Source organism: Salmo salar, chromosome 19, assembly GCF_965601325.2.
Source record: "Salmo salar chromosome 19, fSalSal1, whole genome shotgun sequence".
NCBI classification, from domain to species: domain Eukaryota; kingdom Metazoa; phylum Chordata; class Actinopteri; order Salmoniformes; family Salmonidae; genus Salmo; species Salmo salar.
The window spans coordinates 72,439,051-72,466,541 of NC_138309.1; the positions used below are offsets into that span (position 1 = coordinate 72,439,051).

Genomic DNA, 27,491 nt, shown 5'->3' on the forward strand with positions numbered 1-27,491 from the left:
TTACAAACCTTTATAAACACAACAAGTCTTAACACAAAGGCGCTAGAGCAAATAGCGTCCGTTTTAAGGGTTCGAATCAAATCTTATTTGTCACATGTGCCGAACACAACAGGTGTAGACCTACAGTGAAATGCTTACTTACAAGCCCTTAACCAACAATGCAGTTTTCAGAAAAATAAGTGTTAACCTGTTGAGGACAGACGTTCCGCTAGCGCGGAACCCCTAGCCAACAGCCAATGGCATCGCACGGCGCGAAATACAAAACCAACTAAAATACCACAATTCAATTTTCTCAAACAATCAACTATTTTAAACCATTTTAAAGATAAGACTCTCGTTAATCTAACCACATTGTCCTATTTCAAAAAGGCTTTACAGCCTAACATTAGATTATGTTAGGAGAGTACATAGACACAAATAATCACACAGCCATTTTCCAAGCAAGCATATATGTCACATAAACCAAAACCACAGCTAAATGCAGCACTAACCTTTGATGATCTTCATCAGATGACACTCCTAGGACATTATGTTATACAATACATGCATGTTTTGTTCAATCAAGTTCATATTTTTACATTAGCATGTGATGTTCAGAACTAGCATACCCACCGAAAACATCTGGTGAATTTACTAAATTACTCATGATAAACGTTGACAAAATACATAACAATTATTTTAAGAATTATAGATACAGAACTCCTTTATGCAATCGCTATGTCCGATTTTAAAATAGCTTTTCGGCGAAAGCACATTTTGCAATATTCTGCGTACATAGCTCGGCCATCACGGCTAGCTATTTTGACATCCGCCAAATTCGGGGTCACCTAAACTCAGAATTACTATTAGAAAAATTGGATTACCTTTGCTGTTCTTCATCAGAATGCACTCCCAGGACTTCTACTTCAACAACAAATGTTGTTGTTTTGGTTCCAAGTAATCCATAGTTATATCCAAATACCTCCGTTTGTTCATGCGTTCAGGTCACTATCCGAAGGGTAACGCGCGAGCGCATTTCGTGACCAAAAATGTCAAAATATTCCATTACCGTACTTAGAAGCATGTCAAACGCTGTTTAAAATTAATTTTTTGCTATTTTTCTCATAAAATAGCGCTAATATTCCAACCGGGCGACGTTGTATTCATTCAAAGACTGAAAGAAAAAAATGTAGAAGTCTCGTGACCGCGCATCTCCAGTCTCACTGTCGCCAGGCTGCCCACTTTCAAACTCTGCTGCTGTACTTTGCCCAGAGACAGCAGACACCCCATTCCACTTTCTGGTGGCTTTAGAGAGCCAATGGAAGCCTTAGAAAGTGTCACGTTACAGCACAGATGCTGTATTGTCGATAGAGATGCAACAGAAGGACAACATATTGTCAGACAGGGCACTTCTTGTATGGAATCTTCTCAGATTTTGGCCTGCCATATGAGTTCTGTTATACTCACAGACAGCAGTCAAACAGTCTTAGAAACTTTAGAGTGTTTTCTATCCAAATCTACTAATTATATGCATATTCTAGTTTCTGGGCAGGAGTAGTAACCAGATTAAATTGGGTACGTTTTTTATCCGGCCGTGAAAATACTGCCCCCTATCCCAAAGAAGTTAAGTAAAAAACAGATAAGTAAAAAAAATGTTTAAAAAAAAATGGTACAAATAATTAAAGAGCAGCAGTAAAACAAACAATAGTGAGGCTATATACAGGGGGTACCGGAACAGAGTCAATGTGTGGGGGCACTGGTTAGCTGAGGTAATTGAGGTAATATGTAAATGTAGGTATAGTTAAAGTGACTATGCATAGTTAATAAACAGAGAGTAGCAGCAGCGGAAAAGGTTGGGTGGGAAGCAGATAGTCTGGGTAGCCATTTGATTAGCTGTTCAGGAGTCTTATGGCTTGGGGTAGAAGCTGTTAAGAAGTCTTTTGGACCTAGACTTGGCGCTCCGATAACGCTTGCCATGTGGTAGCAGAGAGAACTGTCTATGATTAGGGTGGCTGGAGTCTTTAACAATTTTTAGGGCCTTCCTCTGACACCGCCTGGGTTACGGTCCTGGATGGCAGGAAGCTTGGCCCCAGTGTGGTACTGGGCCATACGCACTACCCTCTGTTTTGCCTTGCAGATGGAGGCCGAACAGTTGCCATACCAGGCAGTGATGCAACCAGTCAGGATGCTCTCGATAGTGCAGCTGTATAACTTTTTGAGGATCTGAGGACTCATGCAAAATCTTTTCAGTCTCCTGAGGGGGAATAGGTTTTGTCGTTGAGAATGTGGGCATGCTCAGTCCTCCTTTTCCTGTAGTCCACAATCACCTCCTTTGTCTTGATCCGTTGAGGGAGAGGTTGTTGTTCTTGCACCACACGGCCAGGTCTCTGACCTCCTCCCTATAGGCTGTCTCATCGTTGTTGGTTGTCGGACTGTTGTGTCATCGGCAAACTTAATGATGGTGTTGGAGTCATGCCTGGCCATGCAGTCATGAGTGAATAGGGATTACAGGAGGGGACTGAGCACACACCCCTGAGGGGCCCCTGTTTTGAGGATCAACGTGGCAGATGTGTTGTTACCTACCCTTACCACGTGGGGGCGGCCCATCAGGAAGTCTAGGATTCAGTTGCAGAGGGAGGTGTTTAGTCCCATGTTTCTTAACTTAGTGATGATTTTTGAGTGCGCTATGGTGTTGAACTGTAGTCAATTAACAGTATTTTCACATAGGTGTTAGTTTTGTCCAGGTGGGAAAGGGCAGTGTGGAGAGCGATTGAGATTGTATCATCTGTGGATCTGTTGGGGCGGTATGCAAATTGGAGTGGGTCTAGGGTTTCTGGGATGATGGTGTAGATGTGAGCCATGACCATCTTTTCAACGTGAGTGCTACAGGGCAGTAGTCATTTAGGCAGGTTACCTTCACTTTTTTGGGCACAGGTGTATCTTATAGTGTATCTTTAAGTTACCAATAACCTCCATCACCTCCATTACATCACAAGGATCAAATTGAAGCAGAGAAGGGAAATGTCTCTTAATGTAATTCAAGGGATTTCCATACATTTTCTCAAATTTCTTTGACAGAGAGGAACCCACATTCACCAGAAAAAAAACATCAGGATCACTCTAGGTCTTATTTCCAACAATACATTGAGATGGGATAGTTTAGATGCCTTTTTCTTACTCAACAGTTGATTGATGATTGTCCAAGTTGACGTTGTATTATTTAAGGATTCTTGGAATATGTTAGTAAATTATATTTTTATGGATATCCGAAGTAGGTGAGTAAATTTGTGAGAAACTTTTTATACAACTAGTTTTTTTTACTGAGGATTTTTTGAGACCGGCGGTAAACCAAGGTTTCCAGAACCCATCCGCTGCTCTCATACATGGTTTAATTAAGGGTAAGCATTGGTGAAATACAGAATTGAAAGATGTGAGAAAAGTCTGGTAAGCAGACTCCACATCGGCCTGATTAGGAACATTTTCCCATTAAATATAATCAATCAACATCTTTAAGTGCTCACAATATTATATATTCTACATTTAATGCTACTAATCAGTCTGTTCATTTCCAGCTGCTAAAAAGAAGTGGAAAATTAGAAAGAGGTCAGAAATGTCAGTATAAAGTATACCTGTATTAGCCACATTATTCAAAGAATTTGTAAAAATATTGTCAGTAAGGGTAGCAGATGAACTGGTCACTGTTGGGGGCTTATAGATGAGGGGATACAGATAGCTGGAGTATAAAGTATTCAAAAAGTCAGATGCCAGTGAGTGGTTCGCACTTTGCCAGTGAGTGGTTATCACCTCTGTCCAGTCTCTGTGTTCTTTTACACATCTTAACCTTTTTTTTCTATTGGCCAGTCTGAGACATGGCTTTTTCTTTGCAACTCTGCCTAGAAGGCCAGCATCCCGAAGTCGCCTCTTCACTGTTGACGTTGAGACTGGTGTTTTGTGGGTACTATTTAATGAAGCTGCCAGTTGAAGACTTGTGAGGCGGCTGTTTCTCAAACTAGACACTCTAATGTACTTGTCCTCTTGCTCAGTTGTGCACCGGGGCCTCCCACTCCTCTTTCTATTCTGGTTAGAGCCAGTTTGCGTGTTCTGTGAAGGGAGTAGTACATAGCGCTGTACGAGATCTTCAGTTTCTTGGCAATTTCTCGCATGGAATAGCCTTCATTTCTCAGAACAAGAATAGACTGACAAGTTTCAGAAGAAACTTTGTTTCTGGCCATTTTGAGCCTGTAATCGACAGACAGGAGATGAGGGTGGACACGCTCTCGTATCCCGAGGGAGCCGGGTGAACGGCCACCAGGTAGAGCTCCAACTGGAGCAGGAACGCCTGGCACCCAGCAGCCGTCCCATCATAAGCGCTCAGGAGCGAGAGCCGAATCCCACTGGGTCCAGGTGACGGAGGGGTGGACAGCGGTGTGGGTTGTAGTGTTGGTTGGAGTGAAGTTGATGGGGTTGTGGGAACACCCCCTCTTTCCCATCGCTCCATGGTGAGCAGCACGCGATCCATGGCTGTGCCAAGATGTTGGAGCATCGTCGCGTGCTGCTGGACGCTTTCCTCCACTGGTACCGGAGGACTGGGTGCACCTGCTGACTCCATAAAAAAGTGGTGCGTGATTCTGTCAGGTGTCAGTTGTGCAGAGATGAGGACGGATCCAGGCACAGAACACAGAACTGAGTAAAATATCGTACTTTACTCGGGAAAATAATCAGCCAAATAAATCCATGCACGAATAACAAAACCCTAACACAAAAGACTAACACAACACCAGGAAACAATCACGCACAAAACATAATGAGAACTAGAGGGTTAAATAGGGAAATAATAATAACGTAATGGGAACCAGGTGTGAACAATCAAGACATAACTACTGGGGAAAAAAATGTGGATCGTGGCAGCTAGAAAGCCGGCGACGACGACCGCCGAACTCCGCCCAAACAAGGAGAGGCTCCAACATTCGGCGGAAGTCATGACAGCCAGTTTTATAAAAAAAAATTATCAGAACAACAGTTTTCAGCTGTTTTCAGTTTTAAGCTTGCAAAAGGTTTTTCTAGTGATCAATTAGCCTTTTAAAATTATAAACTTGGATTAGCTAACACAACTTGCCATTGGAACACAAGAGTGATGGTTGCTGATAATGGGCCTCTGTACGCCTATGTAGATATTCCATAAAAAAATCAGTTGTTTCCAGCTACAATAGTAATTTACAACATTAGCAATGTCTACACTGCATTTCTGATCAATTTGATGTTATTTTAATGGACCAAAAATGTGCTTTTCTTTCAATAACAAGCACATTTCTATGTGACCCCAAATACATTTAAACTCAGTTTTTCACAATTCCTGACATTTAATCCTAGTAAAAATTCCCTGTATTAGGTAAATTAGGATCACCACTTTATTTTAAGAATGTGAAATGTCAGAGTAGAGAGGGAGAGAATGAGAGAATGATTTGTTTCAGCTTTTATTTCTTTCATCACATTCCCAGTGGGTCAGAAGTTTACATACACTCAATTAGTATTTGGTAGCATTGCCTTTAAATTATTTAACTTGGGTCAAACGTTTCGGGTAGCCTTCCACAAGCTTCCCACAATAAGTTGGGTGAATTTTGGCCCATTCCTCCTGATAGCTGGTGTAACTGAGTCAGGTTTGTAGGCCTCCTTGCTCTCACACACTTTTTCAGTTCTGCCCACACATTTTCTATGCGATTGAGGTCAGGGCTTTGTGATGGCCACCAGTACATACAAAGATGATATGGTAATACAAGCTTTAACCTTTCTGGCGCAGACATTCCACTAGCGACCCACCTCAACAACATCCGGTGAAATTGCAGAGCGCGAAATTGAAATTACAGAAATAGAAATATTTAAGATTCATGAAAATACAAGTGTCATACATCAAAATAAAGCTTAACTTCTTGTTAATCCAGCCGCTGAGTCAGATTCCAAAAAGGCTTTATGTCAAAAGCACACCATGCGATTATCTGAGGACAGCGCCCCGCATACAAAAGCATGAAAAACATTTTTCAACCAGGCAGGTGCGCCACGAAAGTCAGAAATAGCATTATAATAAAAGCCTTACCTTTGAAGAGCTTCTTCTGTTGGCACTCCAAAAGGTCCCAGCTACATCACAAATGGTCCTTTTGTTCGATAAAGTCCTTCTTTATTACCCCAAAAACTCAGTTTAGCTGGCGCGCTTCATTCAATAATCCACCGGTTTCCCTCCTTCAAAATGCATGCAAAATGAATCCCAAACGTTACCAATAAACTTCTCCAAACAGGTCAAACAACGTTTACAATCAAACCTCAGGTACCCTAATACGTAAATAAACGATAAAATTTAAGACGGAGAATCGTTATTGTCTTTACCGGAGATAAACAACAAAGAACGCGCTCTCATCCACGTGCATGAAAACACTACAGCCAAAATGTAAAAAAACCTACAAATTCTAGCAAATGTTTCCAAAAACAAGCCTGAAACTCTTTCTAAAGACTGTTGACATCTAGTTGAAGCCCTAGGAACTGCAATCTGGGAGGATTTTGCCTCATAATAAACATGACAGCCATTGGAAACAGTGGTAGGCTGAATTTCTTTTTTTTTGTTGATGGTTTGTCCTCGGGGTTTCACCTGCCATATCAGTTCTGCTATACTCACAGACATAATTTTAACTTTAGAGTGTTTTCTATCCAAATCTACCAATTATATGCATATCCTAGCTTCTGGGCCTGAGTAACAGGCAGTTTACTTTGGGCACGCTTTTCATCTGGACGTCAAAATACTACCCCCTAGCCCAAAGAGGTTAAAGGCACAGTCAACTCAGTGTATGTACACTTCTGAACCACTAGAATTGTGATACTGTGAATTATAAGTGAAATAATCTGTCTGTAAACTATTGTTGGAAAAATTACTTGTGTCATGCACAAAGTAGATCTCCTAACCAACTTGCCAAAACTATAGTTTGTGGAGTGGTTGAAAAACGAGTTTTAATGACTCCAGCCTAAGTATATGTAAACTTCCGTCTTCAACTGTATGTATCCTGTAGGTTCTAAACATGCCTTTTAATGACAGAAAAATATGGAAGAAATGTCACAGTATGCTTCAGTTTGATACATTTTTCAGAAATGTGTTTAAATGTCAGTGGGCTATTGGTGCCACTTTTCTTTGTTACAATGGGTATCATGGCCAGACTCCCTTTCTCCTGAACTCCACATTCCTGGCTGTTAAAGATGGTTGTAAGAGTTGTAAAAGATGGTCAACTGATCGCCAGAGCATCTGTCTTTTGTCTCCTGACCTACCTCAAGGCCACTCAGAGTCTTTAAAGGAGAAAGGGAGAGCAGTTTATTTGTTCTTGTGATACCTCCCCCCCCCCTTCATTCCAAGGGGGGGAGGGGGATCACAAAGAACAAATAAACGCTCATGGATGGGGCTGTAGTGGAGCAGGTTGAGAGCTTCAAGTTCCTTGGCGTCCACATCACCAACAAACTAACATGGTCCAAGCACACCAAGACAGTCGTGAAAATGGCACGACAAAACCTATTCCCCCTCAGGAGACTGAAAATATTTGGCAAGGGTCCTCAGATCCTCAAAAGGTTTTACAGCTGCACCATCGAGAGCATCCTGACGGGTTGTATCACTGCCTGGAATGGCAACAAGCTTCCTGCTTTCCAGGACCTCTTTACCAGGCGATGTCAGAGGAAGGCCCTAAAAATTGTCAAAGACTCCAGCCACCCTAGTCATAGACTGTTCTCCCTGCTACCGCACGGCAAGCGGTACGTCTAGGTCCAAGAGGCTTCTAAACAGCTTCTACCCCCAAGCCATAAGACTCCTGAACATCTAATTAAATGACAACCCAGACTATTTGCGTTGCCCATCCTCCTCTTTTACGCTGCTGCTACTCTCTGTTATTATCTATGCATAGTGACTTTAATAACCCTACCTACATGTACATATTACCTCAATTACCTCGACACCGGTGCCCCCACACATTGACTCTGTACCGGTACCCCCTGTATATAGCCCAGCTATTGTTATTTTACTGCTGCTCTTTAATTATTTGTTATTTTTACCTCTTACTTTTTTTGGTATGGGCTTGTAAGTAAGCATTTCACTGTAAGGTCTACAGCTGTTGTATTCGGCGCATGTGACAAATACAATTTGATTTGGTTTTGATAGTCTCTAACAATGGGAGTCGTTGTCCCAAAAGCGGGAAGGCAGGTGGTCTGCTTATCGGTATGCTTATTGTGGGCAGATTTTGAACGGGGGAGGTTATACAGACACACCTGGTTCCCAATTTGATGATGTATGTCTTGCAATGAGAGTCAATTGGATACGAACGCCCGCACTTCCAACCTCAGCTAGCTAGTTTGTGCTTGTAGCTAGAAACGTCAGGGAGAATTTGAAACTTGTCTGCCGAAGTTGGGACTTGGGAGAGTTTTCAGAATTATTATTATTATTTTTTTTTTAATCAAATCTAAACAGTAATGGCGTAGTTGCACATTTTCAGTGAAAATCACTGCAATAAATGTGCTTTAGCTGTCCCCCTGGCCTGATATTGGCTACCCTATCTAGCTATTTCTCTCTACCAATACTGTATACACTATCTAGCTACTTCCCTCTCCTTAGCGAGAGTGAAGGACAATGTGCCCCGTGTTGTCGCAAGCCGGTTTCAAGATGGTTTATACCAATATTACAAGTTATTTGTCGTGTAGGCTGCTATCCTACTCCAAATGAAGTCAAGTGGGATGGAACAAAATGTGACAGCCTACAGCTGCCCGGTGGGAGCAATTGCTGACCGGTGGGAAGCAACTCACGTCGGTGACCACCTCGATACAATACTATTGTGTCACAGGTTATGTCGTGGTGTTGAAGAGAGGACCAAAATGCAGCAGAGTTGTGGATACTCATTTTCTTTTAATGAGACACACGCAAAGCATCCACAGTGAAAAAACAAAACAATAAATGATACTCGCAACAGTTTTGCAGGCTATACAAAACACAGTGCAAAAACAACTACCCACAACCCCAAAGAAAAACACACACCACTATATAAGACTCCCAATCAAAGGCAACTCAACACACCTGCCTTCAATTGGGAGTCTAATCACCAACACAAACCCCTTAACATACAAAAAACCTGCCACATCCTGACCCAAAACTGATACCATACCTCCCTCTGCTGGTCAGGACGTGACATATTGTATTGATCATTTGCATTTATTTCGCACTGGATTGTCGTTACGTTAGTTAATTGACATGTCACGGTGACATCCAGATGGTGTCCAATACTACATCATTTTCTGTGTCATGAATGCATTACGTAGTCAAAGTAAATCCCTTTATAACATACAAAATTATATATCTACAGTTGGAGTCACTCACAGAAGACAGCTGGGTTGTGTCTAAAAACTAGCCTTCAAAAACCCTGCTTCCTCCATCCTCCAATGCACTTTGGGAGAGAGGCCAGAAGTGGTGGAAACAAGGACAGCAAGTCACGTTTTCAGACCCAGCCCTGGTGTTACAATGAGGTCAATGGCTAAAACTGGGTGTCCATTCATTCCTTCTGTTCAATTCAAACAGCTTTGACACTGTAGATCATTACAATTGCCTTGTACAATAATAATAGACTAGTTTAATGGCCAAACCTCACCCTATCACTTCTTACCCTTTACCTTGAGTTTCAATGATATTCCTTTCTTTGCTTTGTATCGTTTTTTATGTCTCGACTTGTATCCCCTCTTGTCTCATATCTTCTTATGTAGTTTTACATATTATTTTGCCAGTGCAGTTAAATTACTATCACTATTCATTCTCATGAATGTCTTCAGAGTATACAATAGTTTTGTTTCCAATCACTGGAGGAATTGAGATAAGTGACTACTCCCTCGTCCGCCAGAGCTACTGCAGAGCTTGGCAAATGTGTCAGACAAACACACATGCACACACACATACTCTCTCTCTCTCTCACACACACACACAAACACACACACTGAAGTGCCAATTTGAAAGCAAAGTGGACTGTGGAGGTGGACCATGGAGCTAACTTAACTAGCTAACCGTGGGGCTCTGGACCTAGCCTCTCATCACCTTCCCTGGATATTTATCAGGGCTCTTCCATGCATGGACCATAATACCAAACAAGCTGCTGATAATCCACTAATCCATAAACCCACTCAGTGCCACTCTGTCAGTGTAGCTGAGTGTGGGAGAGTGGAGGTTGAAAGATGCCTCTCTCACTGATCCCCCCTCTTGCTCCCCTCTCTCTCACTCCTCATATACATTTTTACCCCTCACTCTTGATATCCCTTCCTCTTTCTCCCCCTCTTTCTCACTCACTCCTCCCCTCTCTCTCTTCCTCAGGGGCGACGGTTGTGTTTGTGAATGCCACTGATCTGGACGCCTCCCGGGAGTTTGGACAGGCCTCACTCATCTACTCTCTACAGGGCTCCTCCCAGTTCCGCCTCAACACGCGCTCAGGTGAGTGTGTGTGCATGTGTGTGCAAGGCGTAACTTTGTGTTGGATATTGGGGTGGTAAGGGTCAATGGGTTCCGGTGTCAACACCCCTCTCAGATTTTTTGGTAATACCTGTGAAATTGTTATTTCTGGTGAATTTTGAAGGGGAAATGTATCAAAAAATGTCCTCATAAATTGGTCAGTATACCCCAATCACAATTGAAACGGCATATTTTTTCTATATTACTTAAAATTGTGTTCTTACTGTTAACTGTTCAGAAAGTCACCACCACACCCCATCTTTAATAGATGGGTTGGCTGACAACGTCACAAAAACGTTGTGAGCGCTTCCATGGGGCAATAGTCTGTGTGTTGTTGTGATTCTGGATGGCCAGATTGATAGCTAGAATGACAAGAAACTGCCATGTGGGGAATTGTACGTGGCTCGTTTCAGCTCGTTTCATCTTGTTATTGATACCATGTCTTGTTTTGAGGTGTTTTGACGGATTTCATGTCAATGCTAATATGGCTAAAGCTAGCTAACCAACAACTGTAACGATATATTTGAGAGACCACAAGTGCTCATTCATGTTTTCAATAAACATTGGAGACGAAATATGGCTTACAGTGGTCAAACATCTAAGCCAACCCCGTCTGTTTTGCCCCATAGTTGCGTACGCCTCAGTTTTTTTAAATAAATAATCAACCAGTATATAACAAAACCCATTATTCTATTTGTGTTCCCTTCACCATGCTAGTAAAAATAAAATTGAAAAAATATACATTTGCTATAGCAAATGGGGTACAGTCAGCAAAGATGAGAAGTTGAACCGATAGTTCCAATCTGTGTACAATATAAATTGCTGTGCAAAGTGCTTTACCAGATAGCCTTATAACTACAATTCCAAATTGTCACATGATTATCTGTTTGTCCTCTCCCTGTGCCTCAACATGGTTGTGCTCTCCCTCTCTCTACTGACTGTCTCTGACCCCTGCCATGACAACCAAATTAAATCAGAATGCAGGCAACAACTGTTTGTTATAGCACTAGGGCTACAGTCAGCAAAGATGAGGAGTTGAACTGAATAGTGCCTTATAACTCAAATTCTCACCTGATTACATGTTAGTCCTCTCCCTGCCTCAACATGGTTGGTGCTCTCTCTCTATCACTCTTTCTATTGCCTATCTTTGCATCCTGCCATAATCATATGACCAAATACCATTATCATAAGACAAAGATGGCTGGCCATAACAATGATGGGGTTAGCTTATTAACATGAATTAGATTCTGTTTTTATTAGCTGAATAATGTATTTACTTTCTGGCAATAGGTATAGCTAACTATCTGACTACATAGTGCCAGTCTATTATGAATTGTAGAGTGTAGTGAGCTAGCTAGCTAGCTAGCTATGTAGCCATTCATTCATTTACTTAAAATCCTCTGCACTCCCCACAAAAATTGTATGTCCTGCACTTCCATCCTCATTTTATGAGGCATGTCTTACCTTGTTTCAAAGTAGCCTTGCCAAAATCAGGTCATAGAAATGTTAAGGGGGTTTATTTTATAAACACTTCCTTATGTAATTGAAACCAGCATTTCTTTCATATTCTATTGGTTTTCAAATCCACATAATTTCATTGTCCAGCAGCTAAAGACACAATCCTAGTCATATTAGCAACTCAAGCTAATGTTTGCGTCTTTTACATATCCCCTCTTTCTACATTTGTAACAGATGTTTTAATTTCTGTCACATAAAACCGCTCACATGTGCAGTGCGCTTCTTTAGAACGGTGTGTTCCCGCTAATTGCATTATGGAACATTCATGCATATCCTACTGCCGTGTGCGCATTTCTGCGCTTATAATATGAAAAGTTAATCAACAATTTAAGTCTGATCTGTTGCATCAGCCTCATTGCTTTAAAAAATGTACAGTGGTTGTATGAATTTGGGATCCAGAGTCTGTTTTGAATCGTCTCAGACAGAGGCGATTAATTTCAAGCCCTGTAGCTACCCCTCCTCAGCGAACACTTCAAAGAGAAAGAGAGAGAGAGCGTAGTGTGTGCTGCAGAACTGTTACTTCAGACCAAAGCAATGCATTGGCTGGCTGCCTCTGGAGACCGGGCGCAACCAAAAGCGGCAGGGGATCCGATCATAAAATGAGGAACTGAGTCACTGTGGTGCAAAGTAATTAAGAACGTGCCGTAAGCTCATTCCACAGCTAGCTTGAAATGTTGCGGATGGAGCCATCCAATCAGTACCTGTTGGGTGGCTCAAACCGTTGGTCCGTTGGAGGAAGCAAAGCTGTTAGCAGAACACTTAACCCCGTTACACTAGAGAGCGAGTGTGCATGTGTCTATGCATGCGCGTCTGTGTGTTTTTGTATATGCTGTGTTGTGTCTAATGTGTGTTTGACCTATGCATTACCTGTGTGTTTCAGGAGAGATCACCACTACAGCCTTACTGGACAGAGAGCTGAAGTCAGAGTACATCCTGATTGTCAGAGCTGTGGATGGAGGGGTGGGGCCACTGCAAAAGACTGGCATTGCCACGGTAACCACCTCCATTCTCACACCTTTTGATGTTTCTTATTGTTCTCAGAGCATTTAGATTCTTCTCTTTCTCTCTCTTTTTTCTCTCTCTTTCTCTCCCTTGCTGTCTCTCTCCATTTCTCTCTCTCTCCCCCTCTCTCTCTCCCTCTTCTCTGTCTCTAAGACTTTAACTGAACTCAGAACAGTCATTAATCCTTTCTACTCCTCCCTCCAGGTGAACATCACCATCCTGGACATCAATGACAATGCCCCCATGTGGCGAGACGAGCCCTATCACGCCAACGTAGTGGAGATGAGCCCCATCAACACTGACGTCATCTCTGTGAGTTCAGCTTGCCTTGATCTTTGACATTTGATGCCCTGACCCCCAGAAATGAACTATGGCTTGTACAGTAGATATGAAGAAATTAGCAAGGGTCTTTTGTGGTGAGCGGACTCCATGAGACAGACAGACCACTGCCTTGTCCATAGCAATTCAATTGAAAGTAAGATTTTTCAACCACTTTACACTTTTTTATGGATAGGATTTTTCCTGTTCTCTTTCATCTGTGGGGTGGCAGGTAGCCTAGTGGTTAGAGCATTGGACTAGTAACCGAAAGGTTGCAAGATCGAATCCCTGAGCTGACAAGGTACAAATCTGTCGTTCTGCCCCTGAACAAGGCAGTTAACCCAGTGTTCCTAGGCCGTCATTGAAAATAAGAATTTGTTCTTAACTGGCTTGCCTAGTTAAGTGAATTGGAATTTTTACATTTTTGATTGGATATGACTGCACGGTATTTTGGAGGAAATAAATTGACTGTGCTGTACAATATGTAGCCAGAGGAAACATACTAAATGGATAAGGGATAAAGAGACACTTCTACAGGTAGTGCAGAGTCTGCTGACAGACAAATAAATACTTGATTGCAGCATATATGAGCCTAACCTACTGTGCTCGAACAGAAAGACAACAAATCAACTGCGAGACATACAATACATGAGGTTTAGAATTTGGGGGCGAGTGACATTTCTACATGTAGTACATTCGGGTAACGGAAAGACTTGATTGCAGTGAGCATATGTATACCTAACCCACTGTGTTCTGACAGTAAGTGGAAAGATACAGCAAGTGTCCAACAGTGCAAATCAACACTTACTCATTCAAAGGTTTTTCTTTATTTTAATATTTTCTACATTGTAGAATAATAGTGAAAACATCAAAACTATTTAACCAAAAAAGTGTTAAACAAATCAAAATATATTTTAGATTTTAGATTCTTCAAAGTAGCCACCCTTTGCCTTGATGACAGCTTTGCACACGCTTGGCATTCTCTCAACCAGCTTCACCTGGAATGCTTTTCCAACAGTCTTGAATGAGTTCCCACATATGATGAGCACTTGTTGGCTGCTTTTCCGTAACTCTGTGGTCCAACTCATCTCAAACCATCTCAATTGGGTGATTGTGGAGGCCAGGTCATCTGATGCAGTACTCCATCACTCTTCTTCTTGGTCAAATAGTCCTTACACAGCCTGGAAGTGTGTTGGGTCATTGTCTTGTTGAAAAACTAAGTGCAAACCAGCATATCGCTGCAGAATGCTGTGGTAGCAATGTTGAATTCTAAATAAATCACTGGCAGTGTCACCAACAAAGCACCCCCACCATCACACCTCATCCTCCATGCTTCACGGTGGGAACCACACACGCGGAGATCATCCGTTCACCTACTCCTCGTCTCACAAAGACACAGCGGTTGGAACCAAAAATCTCAAATTTGGACTCATCAGACCAAAGGACAGATTTCCACTGTTCTAATGTCCATTGATGGTGTTTCTTGGCCCAAGCAAGTCTCTTCTTTTTATTGGTGTCCTTTAGTAGTTGTTTCTTTGCAGCAAAAGGCCTGATTCACGCAGTCTCCTCTGAAAAGTTGATGTTGAGATGTGTCTGTTACTTGAACTCCATGAAGCATTTATTTGGGCAGCAATCTGAGGTGCATTTAACTCTAATAAACGTATCCTCTGCAGCAGATGTAACTCTGGGTCCTCCTTTCCTGTGGCGGTCCTCATGAGAGCCAGTTTCATCATAGAGCTTGAGGGTTTTTGTGACTGCACTTAAAGAAGCTTTCAAAGTTCTTGAAATGTTTCATATTGACTGACCTTCATGTCTTGAAGTAATGATGGACTGTCATTTCTCTTTGATTATTTGAGCTGTTCTTGCCATAATTTTTACAACGGGTGGGTCTAATCCCGAATGCTGATTGGTTAAAACTGCATTACAGCCGGTGTCTATTTCACAAGTTACCACCAGCTAAATCTATGACGTTGAAATGTTCATTAACTCTGTTCCATCTCACTGCGCAATCCACTGTCTCATCAAGCCTGCCAGGAAATGTAAACTTGATCTCCACTATAAAAAGCATCTAGACATTATCTCCCATTTCTTTTAGACTAGCATTTGGTTTTCAAAAGCAGAGATTTGTATAAACCTCGCTGTCTGTCTCTCCGACCTTTTCAATTTTGTTTCAATATTTAATCGCGATCTCCACATTCCCATATAAAGTGAATGTGTCGGAAAGAGACAGACAGCAAATTGAGCTGGTTGTCATAGCAACATACAAAACTTTTTTCAGTTGACTGGCTAAATCGTTACTTTGTTGCCAAACCTGAAATGGATGAGTGGAACATTTCTTTTGATACTTTCGGTGGCATGACTATGGATGAATGGGAAAAAAGAGATAGCAAGAATACCCAGGCATGCAGATTTGAAGGATACTGCATTGAATGACCTAGAGAAAAGCTGCAACGAAAAAAACACAGTTAAGAATACAAACTGGGCTGTGTGTTACTTCGAGGGCTTCGAGTTCAAAACTGTCACTAAAGAAGAGTTTAACGTCATTCTCCAACAGTTTTATGGAAATGTACGAAATGGGAGGGGGGAGCAGTACAGCATAAGTAGCTACCTGGTACTCCGGAGTGAGCTCAACCGGATTCTAAATGACCCGAAGCTGGTGCCTTATGAAGGACACTGAATTTACCACCTCGAATCATGTATTTCTGGGCCTCATCAAACAGCTAAGGCAAGGAAAATATATCACAAACAGCCACCCTCCCATCACCGATAAGGACATGGCCCAGCTCCAAAACTCCCAGGCTTTGAATCCCGATACACCAAGGGTTCTGGTCCAGAAAGTGTGGTTCATCCTCCAGTTACATCTGGGTCGAAGAGGAAAAGAGGGGAACAGACAACTAAAGCCAAACTTATTCCTCGTAAAAACAGACGAGAACGGTCTATGGTATATTGTTCATAGCCTGTTTGAGTTATTTCTAAGTTGCACGCGTAATTAGGCTACTGGAAAACAATATTATAACAACGCATTCTCGCTCTCAGATATGCCACTCTCGCATATAACAAGGCCACAAAGAATCATCAGGACCCAAGGGAGAGGGACATGGAGTCCAAGAGGGGATTTATGTTCGAGCAGCCAGGGAACCCACTATGCCCGGTGGCATCACTGGAGAAATATCTATTTAAATGCCCGGAGAATGCCCTTACATTTTATCTCCACCCACTTCTACCCAAGATCTGCAGGGCAGCGGGAACAACTACATACACAAATCACAGCATCAGGACCACGACAGTCCAGAAACTGGCAAATGCTGGTTTATAAGCGAGGGAGAATATGTCAGTGAGTGGGCATCGGTGCGAAGGTTCGCTCCATAGCTTCTGGCGTCTGTCACTGACAGACAGAAAACGCTGGAACAACATCCTGGCCAAAAACAAAGACAACACTGCAGCACAATCAACACCCAAAAGGCTGAAGCAAGGCAGCAGAAGTAGTAGCACAGACTCCAACAGATATTTCAACCAATGCACAATCCAGGGGAATGTACAGATAAATGTGACATACAATAAGTAGCTATAGCTATGTCAGCTGTGATGGATAACAAAGAGAGTGTATGGATTGATTTATTAATATCAGCACAAATGAATGTCATGGATTGTCTTGACAAGAGAGCATATTTTCTCTGCCAGGCAAAGTCACGCATCATAAGCTCATTGTTATGGATATATCAAAATAAATCTAACTAGAAAACAGCTTAAACAAGTGCAAATAGCAGCTATTTTGCTGATATTCTGGCTGCACTTTTTGACGTAAATGTAAATTAGCTGTAGTTGGCTAGCTAGCAAGGAAGGGATAAGAACGTTGCCAGTCAGTATGGCAATGGAACATTTAGAACGACTGGGTCGCGTTTATAGATGCAGAACAAAAAGACTGAACGACTGGGTCGCGTTCATAGATACAGAACAAAAAGAACGAACGACTGAGTCGCGTCTCCAGGAACCCTAGATTTGTGTCGGGATTATATCTTGTGGAAGGAGGAAATAGTATGAATACATTTATCAAAATAACGTTTTTTTAATGAAAATATGTTGATCATTATTTGAATATGTTGGTAACCCGTTGTATAAAAGTGATAATGATATAGAAACCGGTGTTTGTTGGATATATTGGCACATTATTATCCCTCCCTCATTGTCCTGCTGGTGTCTTTGGCAACGTGTTGTCACTGATGAACACCTGATTGTCCATTATTAACAAGGTTCCGGTCAGTGTAATTAAGGGAGTCCGATTGCTAATTAAAATGTAGCCGGCAGTCAAATGTATTGCAAATTACCCTGCTGCTGGGCTGGTAGGGAAGAAAGAAAAGTAATCACTGTGGAACGAGAGATGAAGAGAAAAAGAGACTGGTGGTTGGCACTGAAATGTTTATCTTTCTGCTTTTCCCTCCCTCTTCACTCCCTCCATTATGGTGGAACTGGAGAAAATGGAGAGATGGAGAGGAAGAGAACAAGTGGTAGTACAGTGGTCCTTCCTATAAAAGTTGCGTCATACTGCAGCACACCTTGCGGGCTGCCGCAGAATTCTATAAGACGTTATTTAATTGTCAGCCATTGTTGCTATTAATGTTACTTAGTGCTAGTTTGACCACCAGAGGCCATCTTTGAGAAACATTTTACTTTTTGTAGTATTGGCTGTACTAGAGCAGTGGTTCCCAAAATTGTTATAGTCCTGTACCCCTTCAAACATTCAACCTCCAGCTACATACCACCTCTAGCACCAGGGTCAGCGCACTCTCAAATGTTGTTTTTTGCCAACATCGTAAGCCTACCACACACACACTATAAGATACATTTATTAAACATGAAAATGAGTGTGAGGTTTTGTCACAACCCGGCTCGTGGGAAGTTACAAAGAGCTCTTACAGGACCAGGGCACAAATAACAACATAATAGTAATCAATAATTTTTCTCTTTATTTAGCCATCTTTCATATAACACCTTATTTGTTCATAAAACATAGTGAATAACTCACCACAGGTTAATGAGAAGGGTGTGCTTGAAAGGATGCACATAAATCTGCAATGTTGGGTTGTATTGGAGAGAGTCTCAGTCTTAAATAATTTTCCACACACAGTCTGTGCCTGTATTTAGTTTTCATGCTAATGAGGGCCGAGAATCCACTCTCAAATACACTACCGTTCAAAGGTTTGGGGTCACTTAGAAATGTCCTTGATTTTGAAAGAAAAGCAAATTTTCTTGTCCATTAAAATAACATCAAATTGACCAGAAATACAGTGTAGACATTGTTAATGTTGTAAATGACTATTGTAGCTGGACACGGCTGATTTTTAATAGAATATCTACAGTACATACAGAGGCCATTGTCAGCAACCATCACTCCTGTGTTCCAATGTCACGTTGTGTTAGCTAATCCAAGTTTATAATTTTAAAAGGCAAATTTATCATTAGAAAACCCTTTGGCAATTATGTTAGCATAGCTGAAAATGGTTGTGCTGATTAAAGAAGCAATAAAACTGGCCTTCTTTTGACTAGTTGAGTATCTGGAGCATTTGCATTTGTGGGTTCGATTACAGGCTCAAAATGGCCAGAAACAAATAACTTTCTTCTGAAACTCGTCAGGCTATTCTTGTTCTGAGAAATGAAGGCTATTCCATACGAGAATTGCCAAGAAACTGAAGATCTCGTACAATGCTGTGGACTACTCCCTTCACAGAACAGTGCAAACTGGCTCTAACCAGAATAGAAAGAGGAGTGGGAGGCCCGGTGCACAACTGAGCAAGAGGACAAGTACATTAGACTGTGTAGTTTGAGAAACAGCTGCCTCACAAGTCCTCAACTGGGAGCTTCATTAAATAGTACCCGCAAAACATCAGTCTCAACGTCAACAGTGAAGAGGCGACTCTGGGATGCTGGCCTTCTAGGCAGAATTCCTCTTATCCAGTGGATGTGTTCTTTTGCCCATCTTAATCTTTTCTTTTTATTGGCCAGTCTGAGATACGTCTTTTTCTTTGAAACTCTGCCTAGAAGGCCAGCGACACGGAGTCGCCGCTTCACTGTTGACGCTGAGACTGATGTTTTGCGTGAGCAACTGCTTGCACACTCGTTGCCACTCCACTATGTCTCCTGTCATGGCTTTTGCACCATCAGTACAGATACCAGAACATCTTGACCACCAAAGTCCATTTGATGTCACAAAGCTGTCCAGTACTTTAAAAATATCCTCTCATGTTGTCCTGGTTTCCAGTGGTTTGCAGAAGAGGATGTCTTCCTCATTTGACCCACCATAAATATAACGGACATATACCAGAAGCCGTGTCAGTTGACTCATCCAGCAATAACGCATATAATTCACTGGCTTGTGTGTGAAGCAGTAAATGTTTCAAATAGTTTCTCAGCCATGTTTTGAAACAATTACTGCTTCACATATAAACCAGTGAATTATATGTGTTACAGCCATGTCACTGATGCTACGTGAAACAGTGTTGTTTGATGAAGGGATTGTCTGTATAGTTTTTGGGGCCTTTCCCAGCATTATCCCAGCCATATCCACGGCAGCAGGATGAATTAAGTCCTCCACAATAGTATGGGGCTTGCCTGTCCTAGCCACTCTAATTGTAGGCTAACCAATACCCAAACGGAGATTCAGTGAAAATAAAATAAAAGACCAGTCCCCATGCTTGTCTCAGAGCAGCGCGAAACTGTGCTGAAATAGTTGACCACACACGGGTGGGCTATTTCTTCAAATCCTATTTTATCAATTGGATGCTGGCGGGCCAGAACATAATAAGTATATAATATTAGCACAATTAATTGGCCTACACTACAAATTTAACATGTTTAACATACAGTGGGGGAAAAAAGTATTTGATCCGCTGCTGATAATGTACGTTTGCCCACTGACAAAGAAAGGATCAGTCTATAATTTTAATGGTAGGTTTATTTGAACAGTGAGAGACAGAATAACAACAAAAATATCAAGAAAACGCACGTCAGAAATGTTATAAATTGATTTGCATTTTAATGAGGGAAATAAGTATTTGACCCCCTCTCAATCAGAAAGACTTCTGGCTCCCAGGTGTCTTTTATACAGGTAACGAGCTGAGATTAGGAGCACACTCTTAAAGGGAGTGCTCCTAAACGCAGCTTGTTACCTGTAAAAAAGACACCTGTCCACAGAAGCAATCAATCAATCAGATTCCAAACTCTCCACCATGGCCAAGACCAAAGAGCTCTCCAGGATGTCAGGGACAAGATTGTAGACCTACACAAGGCAGGAATGGGCTACAAGACCATCGCCAAGCAGCTTGGTGAGAAGGTGACAACATTTGGTGCGATTATTCGCAAATGGAAGAAACACAAAAGAACTGTCAATATCCCTCGGCCTGGGGCTCCATGCAAGATCTCACCTCGTGGAGTTGCAATGATCATGAGAACGGTGAGGAATCAGCCCAGAACTACACGGGAGGATCTTGTCAATGATCTCAAGGCAGCTGGGACCATAGTCACCAAGAAAACAATTGGTAACACACTACGCCGTGAAGGACTGAAATCCTGCAGCGCCCGCAAGGTCCCCCTGCTCAAGAATACATATACATGCCCGTCTGAAGTTTGCCAATTAACATCTGAATGACTCAGAGGACAACTGGGTGAAAGTGTTGTGGTCAGATGAGACCAAAATGGAGCTCTTTGACATCAACTCAACTCGCCGTGTTTGGAGGAGGAGGAATGCTGCCTATGACCCCAAGAACACCATCTCCACCGTCAAACATGGAGGTTGAAACATTATGCTTTGGGGGTGTTTTTCTGCTAAGGGGACAGGACAACTTCACCGCATCAAAGGGACGATGGACGGGGCCATGTACCGTCAAATCTTGGGTGAGAACCTCCTTCCCTCAGCCAGGGCATTGAAAATGGGTCGCAGATGGGTATTCCAGCATGACAATGACCCAAAACACACGGCCAAGGCAACAAAGGAGTGGCTCAAGAAGAAGCACATTAAGGTCCTGAAGTGGCCTAGCCAGTCTCCAGACCTTAATCCCATAGAAAATCTGTGGAGGGAGCTGAAGGTTCGAGTTGCCAAACGTCAGCCTCGAAACCTTAATGACTTGGAGAAGATCTGCAAAGAGGAGTGGGACAAAATCCCTCCTGAGATGTGTGCAAACCTGGTGGCCAACTACAAGAAACGTCTGACCTCTGTGATTGCCAACAAGGGTTTTGCCACCAAGTACTAAGTCATGTTTTGCAGAGGGGTCAAATACTTATTTCCCTCATTAAAATGCAAATCATTTTATAACATATTTAACATGCGTTTTTCTGGATTTTTTTGTTGTTATTCTGTCTCTCACTGTTCAAATAAACCTACTATTAAAATTATAGACTGATCATTTCTTTGTAAGTGGGCAAATGTATAAAATTAGCAGGCGATCAAATACTTTTTCCCCCCACTGTAGTTCATAATACATTCTATGCATAGAACTTTCAGTGGCCTTCTCGCCCCATATAGGGGCCCGATGCAGAAACATTGAATCGTTAACTGCAAGCTGAACACAGCTTTTTTTTTGCGGACATATTCTGTAACTTAAATGGGTTAAATCTGCAGTTACAAGGAAGAGAGAAACAGTCGCGGACAAAGTGGAGAAATTTGAGGCCTTTACTAGGAAGCTTGTGTTGTTCGATTTGTACTTGTCATCTGGAAGGCTACTGCACTTCAGCACACTGAAGAAACAACAGGCAGAGGGACCAGGCCGTAACATTGTCACAGAGGTGATGGCAGATTTCATCAAGCAGCTGAGGGACAATTTATCCACCAGATTTGAAGACTACAGCATGCCCAAGGATATCATTGCATTTGTACGTGATTGATAAAGTTGATAAAGTTGTTGATAAAGTTTTTTAAACCAATTAGTATATTTAAGTTTAACCACAATATTTGTTGTATTATTTTATTTGTTGCATGAGGTCTTGAGTTAGAAATGTAACACTTTAGAGTACTTAAGCATCGAACATTGGGGGATTTTCACACATACAGTAGGCGGGCTATGAAGAGTCTAATGTCCTTCTAATAGGAAACATTGTTTGCATGATGGGCTACAGCTGCTACAGTACACTTGTGAAAACCTGTTTTCAAATTGCCTCCAGCTGTCCATCACTACTGTAAATAAAAACACAGCATCTTTTACATTCTTTATTGTAACCATAATGTCACAAATAATTTGTATCTACCTTTCCAATTACTTTTAGAGTTTGGGATTTGCAAATGTGCGCTGTGAGAGTATCCAATAATAATATTTGCTTTGTAAATAAGGATGCCTTATGAAAGGAAAATGACATGCGCAAGAGACTGTGGTAATATTTTTCCTTTTGGAGACTATAATACTGTACATGGCATCCAGGTCATTTTCATTTCTCTTAGAATAACTTACTAGACCTTTATAACAACAGGTTTAGTAAGTAATATGCTACAGTCCAGTTACAGCTTGTTCTGATCAAGTAGAAACATAAAAATAAGTGTATTTTTTCATTGTCTATTTACAAAACAATTTACCAAACAAACACATTACAAAATTGCATCCCCAAATATGATTTAACCTTTATTTAACTAGGCAAGTCAGTTAAGACATTTTTTTTGCTTGCAATGACAGCCTACCCCCAGATGATGCTGGGCCAATTGTGCACCACCCTATGGGACTCCCAATCATGGTCGGATGTGATATAGCCTAGATCCGATCCAGGGACTAGGGTGATGAATCTTGCACTGAGATGCAGTGCCTTAGACCGCTGCGCCACTCGGGAGCCATGACCAATATGACCAATATACACTGCTCAAAAAAATAAAGGGAACACTAAAATAACACATCCTTGATCTGAATGAATGAAATAATCTTATTAAATACTTTTTTCTTTACGTAGTTGAATGTGCTGACAACAAAATCACACAAAAATAATCAATGGAAATCCAATTTATCAACCCATGGAGGTCTGGATTTGGAGTCACACTCAAAATTAAAGTGGAAAACCACACTACAGGCTGATCCAACTTTCATGTAATGTCCTTAAAACAAGTCAAAATGAGGCTCAGTAGTGTGTGTGGCCTCCACGTGCCTGTATGACCTCCCTACAACGCCTGGGCATGCTCCTGATGAGGTGGCGGATGGTCTCCTGAGGGATCTCCTCCCAGACCTGGACTAAAGCATCCGCCAACTCCTGGACAGTCTGTGGTGCAACGTGGCGTTGGTGGATGGAGTGAGACATGATGTCCCAGATGTGCTCAATTGGATTCAGGTCTGGGGAACGGGCGGGCCAGTCCATAGCATCAATGCCTTCCTCTTGCAGGAACTGCTGACACACTCCAGCCACATGAGGTCTAGCATTGTCTTGCATTAGGAGGAACCCAGGGCCAACCGCACCAGCATATGGTCTCACAAGGGGTCTGAGGATCTCATCTCGGTACCTAATGTCAGTCAGGCTACCTCTGGCGAGCAAATGGAGGGCTGTGCGGCCCCCCAAAGAAATGCCACCCCACACCGGTCATGCTGGAGGATGTTGCAGGCAGCAGAACGTTCTCCACGGCGTCTCCAGACTCTGTCATGTCTGTCACATGTGCTCAGTGTGAACCTGCTTTCATCTGTGAAGAGCACAGGGCGCCAGTGGCGAATTTGCCAATCTTGGTGTTCTCTGGCAAATGCCAAACGTCCTGCACGGTGTTGGGCTGTAAGCACAACCCCCACTTGTGGACGTCGGGCCCTCATACCACCCTCATGGAGTCTGTTTCTGACCGTTTGAGCAGACACATGCACATTTGTGGCCTGCTGGAGGTCATTTTGCAGGGCTCTGGCAGTGCTCCTCCTGCTCCTCCTTGCACAAAGGCGGAGGTAGCGGTCCTGCTGCTGGGTTGTTGCCCTCCTACGGCCTCCTCCATGTCTCCTGATGTACTGGCCTGTCTCCTGGTAGCGCCTCCATGCTCTGGACACTACGCTGACAGACACAGCAAACCTTCTTGCCACAGCTCGCATTGATGTGCCATCCTGGATGAGCTGCACTACCTGAGCCACTTGTGTGGGTTGTAGACTCCGTCTCATGCTACCACTAGAGTGAAAGCACCGCCAGCATTCAAAAGTGACCAAAGCATCAGCCAGGAAGCATAGGAACTGAGAAGTGGTCTGTGGTCACCACCTGCAGAACCACTCCTTTATTTGGGGTGTCTTGCTAATTGCCTATAATTTCCACCTGTTGTCTATTCCATTTGAACAACAGCATGTGAAATTTATTGTCAATCAGTGTTGCTTCCTAAGTGGACAGTTTGATTTCACAGAAGTGTGATTGACTTGGAGTTACATTGTGTTGTTTAAGTGTTCCCTTTATTTTTTTGAGCAGTGTATATTGTCCTTCTAATTGTCCTGCTAACTGTTCTGTAGTTTAAACCCAATGATTTGTCCGACAAACAAAGAAATCTGTGTCCTGCAGGCCCAGGCATGAATCAAAGCTGGCGAGAGTAGTTGTTTCATTATTTTATTTACAAACCATAAAGAAGTTGATGAAGAAGCCACATTTGCCTCGGGATCCATCCCAATATTTTGGGTGTTCTGTGGAACCATGCATTTTTTTCTGTGCAGCCATTTGTCCACTGATCTCCACGGATGGTTGTCGGCATGGTTGTATGCTCTGCAAAAACACATTCACAGTACACAATTATCGATTTTATTACACAGTATTCATACACATTGATAGGCTATACAATTGTTTTTCAAGAAAATGCACTGAAACAAACATACCTTTAGTTTTGGTGATCCTCTCATCTCCGGCTCATAACGGGTTGATGGATGGCTTATTTTGTATTCCAATGTATTGAACGAATGTATTAATTACAGTAATTTACTAATCTCATTCTTGGACTGGAAACATTGTTTGCAGAGTTCACGATCTCATTTTCAGTCCTTGTTTAAAAATAGCTATATTTTGGAGATTATTTCATTTTCAAATAACCAAAAGTCAGCGGTTGTAATCTGAATATACAGAAAAAGTATATTGTCCTGCTAATAGCCCGTCCCAAAAATGTTGTTTTCTCTAAATACTACCATTTGAAAGTAAACACTTTGAAGTTTCTGGAAATGTGAAATTAATATATGAGAATATAACACATTAGATCTGGTAAAAGATAATACAAAGAAAAAAAACTGCATTTTTTTCTCATCATCTTTGAAATGCAAGAGAAAGGCCATAATGTATTATTCCAGTTTAGACGCAATTTAGATTTTGTCCACTAGAAGACAGCAGTGTATGTGCAAAGTTTTCAACTGGTCCAATGAACTATTGCATTACTGTTCAAAATGTTGTATCAAGTCTGCCCAAATGTGTCTAATTTGTTTATTGATACATTTTCAAGTTCATAACTGTGCACTCTCCTCAAACAATAGCATGGTATTATTTCACTGTAATAGCTACTGTAAATTGGACAGTGCAGTTAGATTAACAAGAATTTAAGCATTCTGCCCATATATGTCCTGGGAAATGTTGTTGTTACTTACAACCTCATGCTAATCACATTAGTGCAACCGTCCCAAGGGGGGGGGGGTTAAAGAATTGAATTCAAATATTAATAAAAAAAATGGATCACAGAAACAATGAGAAAATATGGAAAAACTATAAATAATGAAACGTTAATTATATAAAGCAGCCCATGTCGGCCCGTGCCCAATCATCATCAAGAGATATGCTGGACCCTATGTCAGAGAGGTGTTTTTGGGACCACATTGTGTCTATTGTCCTGCTAATAGCCCTTGTGAAAACATGTTTTCAAAAGGCTTCCAGGGTCGACAGAGAAGTTCCTTACTTTTCCCGCCTTGTTTAAAAAATAACAATATTTTGGAGATTATTTTGTTTTCAAATAACCTAAAGTGAGCGATTGTAATCTGAATAAAGGCCAAAATAATATTTATAAAGGCCAAAATATTTATTTCTGTTTATAGAGGGAGAAAATCCAAAAGCCGACCGTGCCTATTTTTTGGAAAAGGACATCCCGGCCAGCCATATAGTGATGCCTCTTGCACTGAGATTCAGTGCCTTAGACCACTGCACCATTCGGGAGCCATGACCAATATGACCAATATATAATGTCCTGCTAATAGCCCATCCCAGAAACTTTGTTTGCAGAATTCACAGCCTGCTACGCTTGTGAAAAACAGGGTTAATAATAATAATACTTTTCCCCCCTTCCACTTGTTAAAGGTTCCAATTGATGACGTATTTTTTTATCGATTAGTATATTTGAGTTTAACCACAATATTTGTTGTATTATTTGTTCTGTATTTTCTGATGGACTAAACTGAAATTGCAACCAACTTTCTATGGCTTGATTAAAAAATAACTCTATTTTGGAGATTATTTTGTTTTCAAATAACCGAAAGTGAGCGAGAAAAAGGCCATTCTTGAACATGGGGTGAGACATTCTTACTAATTTGCAAATAAAGTCAGTTTGTTATTTTGAATGATTTATTTCTGTTTTTAGAGGGAGAGAAACCAAAAGCCCACTGTCGCCTCATGGGTCTCCCGGTCACGGCCGGCACGGGTATCGAACCAGTATCTGTAGTAACGCAGTTTGCACTCCGATGCAGTGTCTTAGACTGCAGCTCCACTTGGGAGGCCCCATTTACAATGTTTTTAATGCTGATCAATTTCCTTGCACAAAGTATCTATTGTCCTGCTAATAGCCCATAATGGCTCTGTACAACATGACCGGTCGGGAGCAAAATAATCCTAACATTTCCACACCGTAATTGTATTCTAACCAATACCCGCATGGGGATTCAGTGAAAATAAAAATATCATGATTTATCAAGCACTGTCTTGACCTCTGAATGCTGTCTTTTCTCCCTTCCACTTGCCTCTTCCATTAATTTTGAAAGAGTATTTTCCAGTAAGCATAATCAGTGTTCTAACTCCCCCTTAAGCTGGTCTGGATCAGTGAATCAGTGACACAGGGCACCGTACTAAACCACAAATCGCCTTTAAGTCCCGCAGCATAATCTCAAAACTTTTAGTTGAGCAACCACTGTAGTAGTCTTTCTTGGATGCTCTCCCTCTCTTCACTCCCTCCATGTGTATCTGTCTTTAATTTGAGCACTTTATCCATCATCGTGGAACAACAGAGGAATGGAGCGATAAA

At 41.8% G+C, this 27,491-nt stretch overlaps 1 protein-coding gene across 1 annotated transcript in view; it reads left to right on the forward strand.

The window, feature by feature from the left end:
- LOC106579432 (cadherin-23) overlaps positions 1-27,491 on the forward strand; it is a 692,150-nt gene that overhangs the window by 438,262 nt on the left and 226,397 nt on the right. Inside the window, exons 19-21 of the mRNA XM_082965932.1 lie at positions 10,346-10,462; positions 12,879-12,991; positions 13,205-13,312. Of these exons, the coding sequence (XP_082822058.1) occupies positions 10,346-10,462; positions 12,879-12,991; positions 13,205-13,312 (338 nt within the window). The remainder of the gene's footprint in view (positions 1-10,345; positions 10,463-12,878; positions 12,992-13,204; positions 13,313-27,491) is intronic.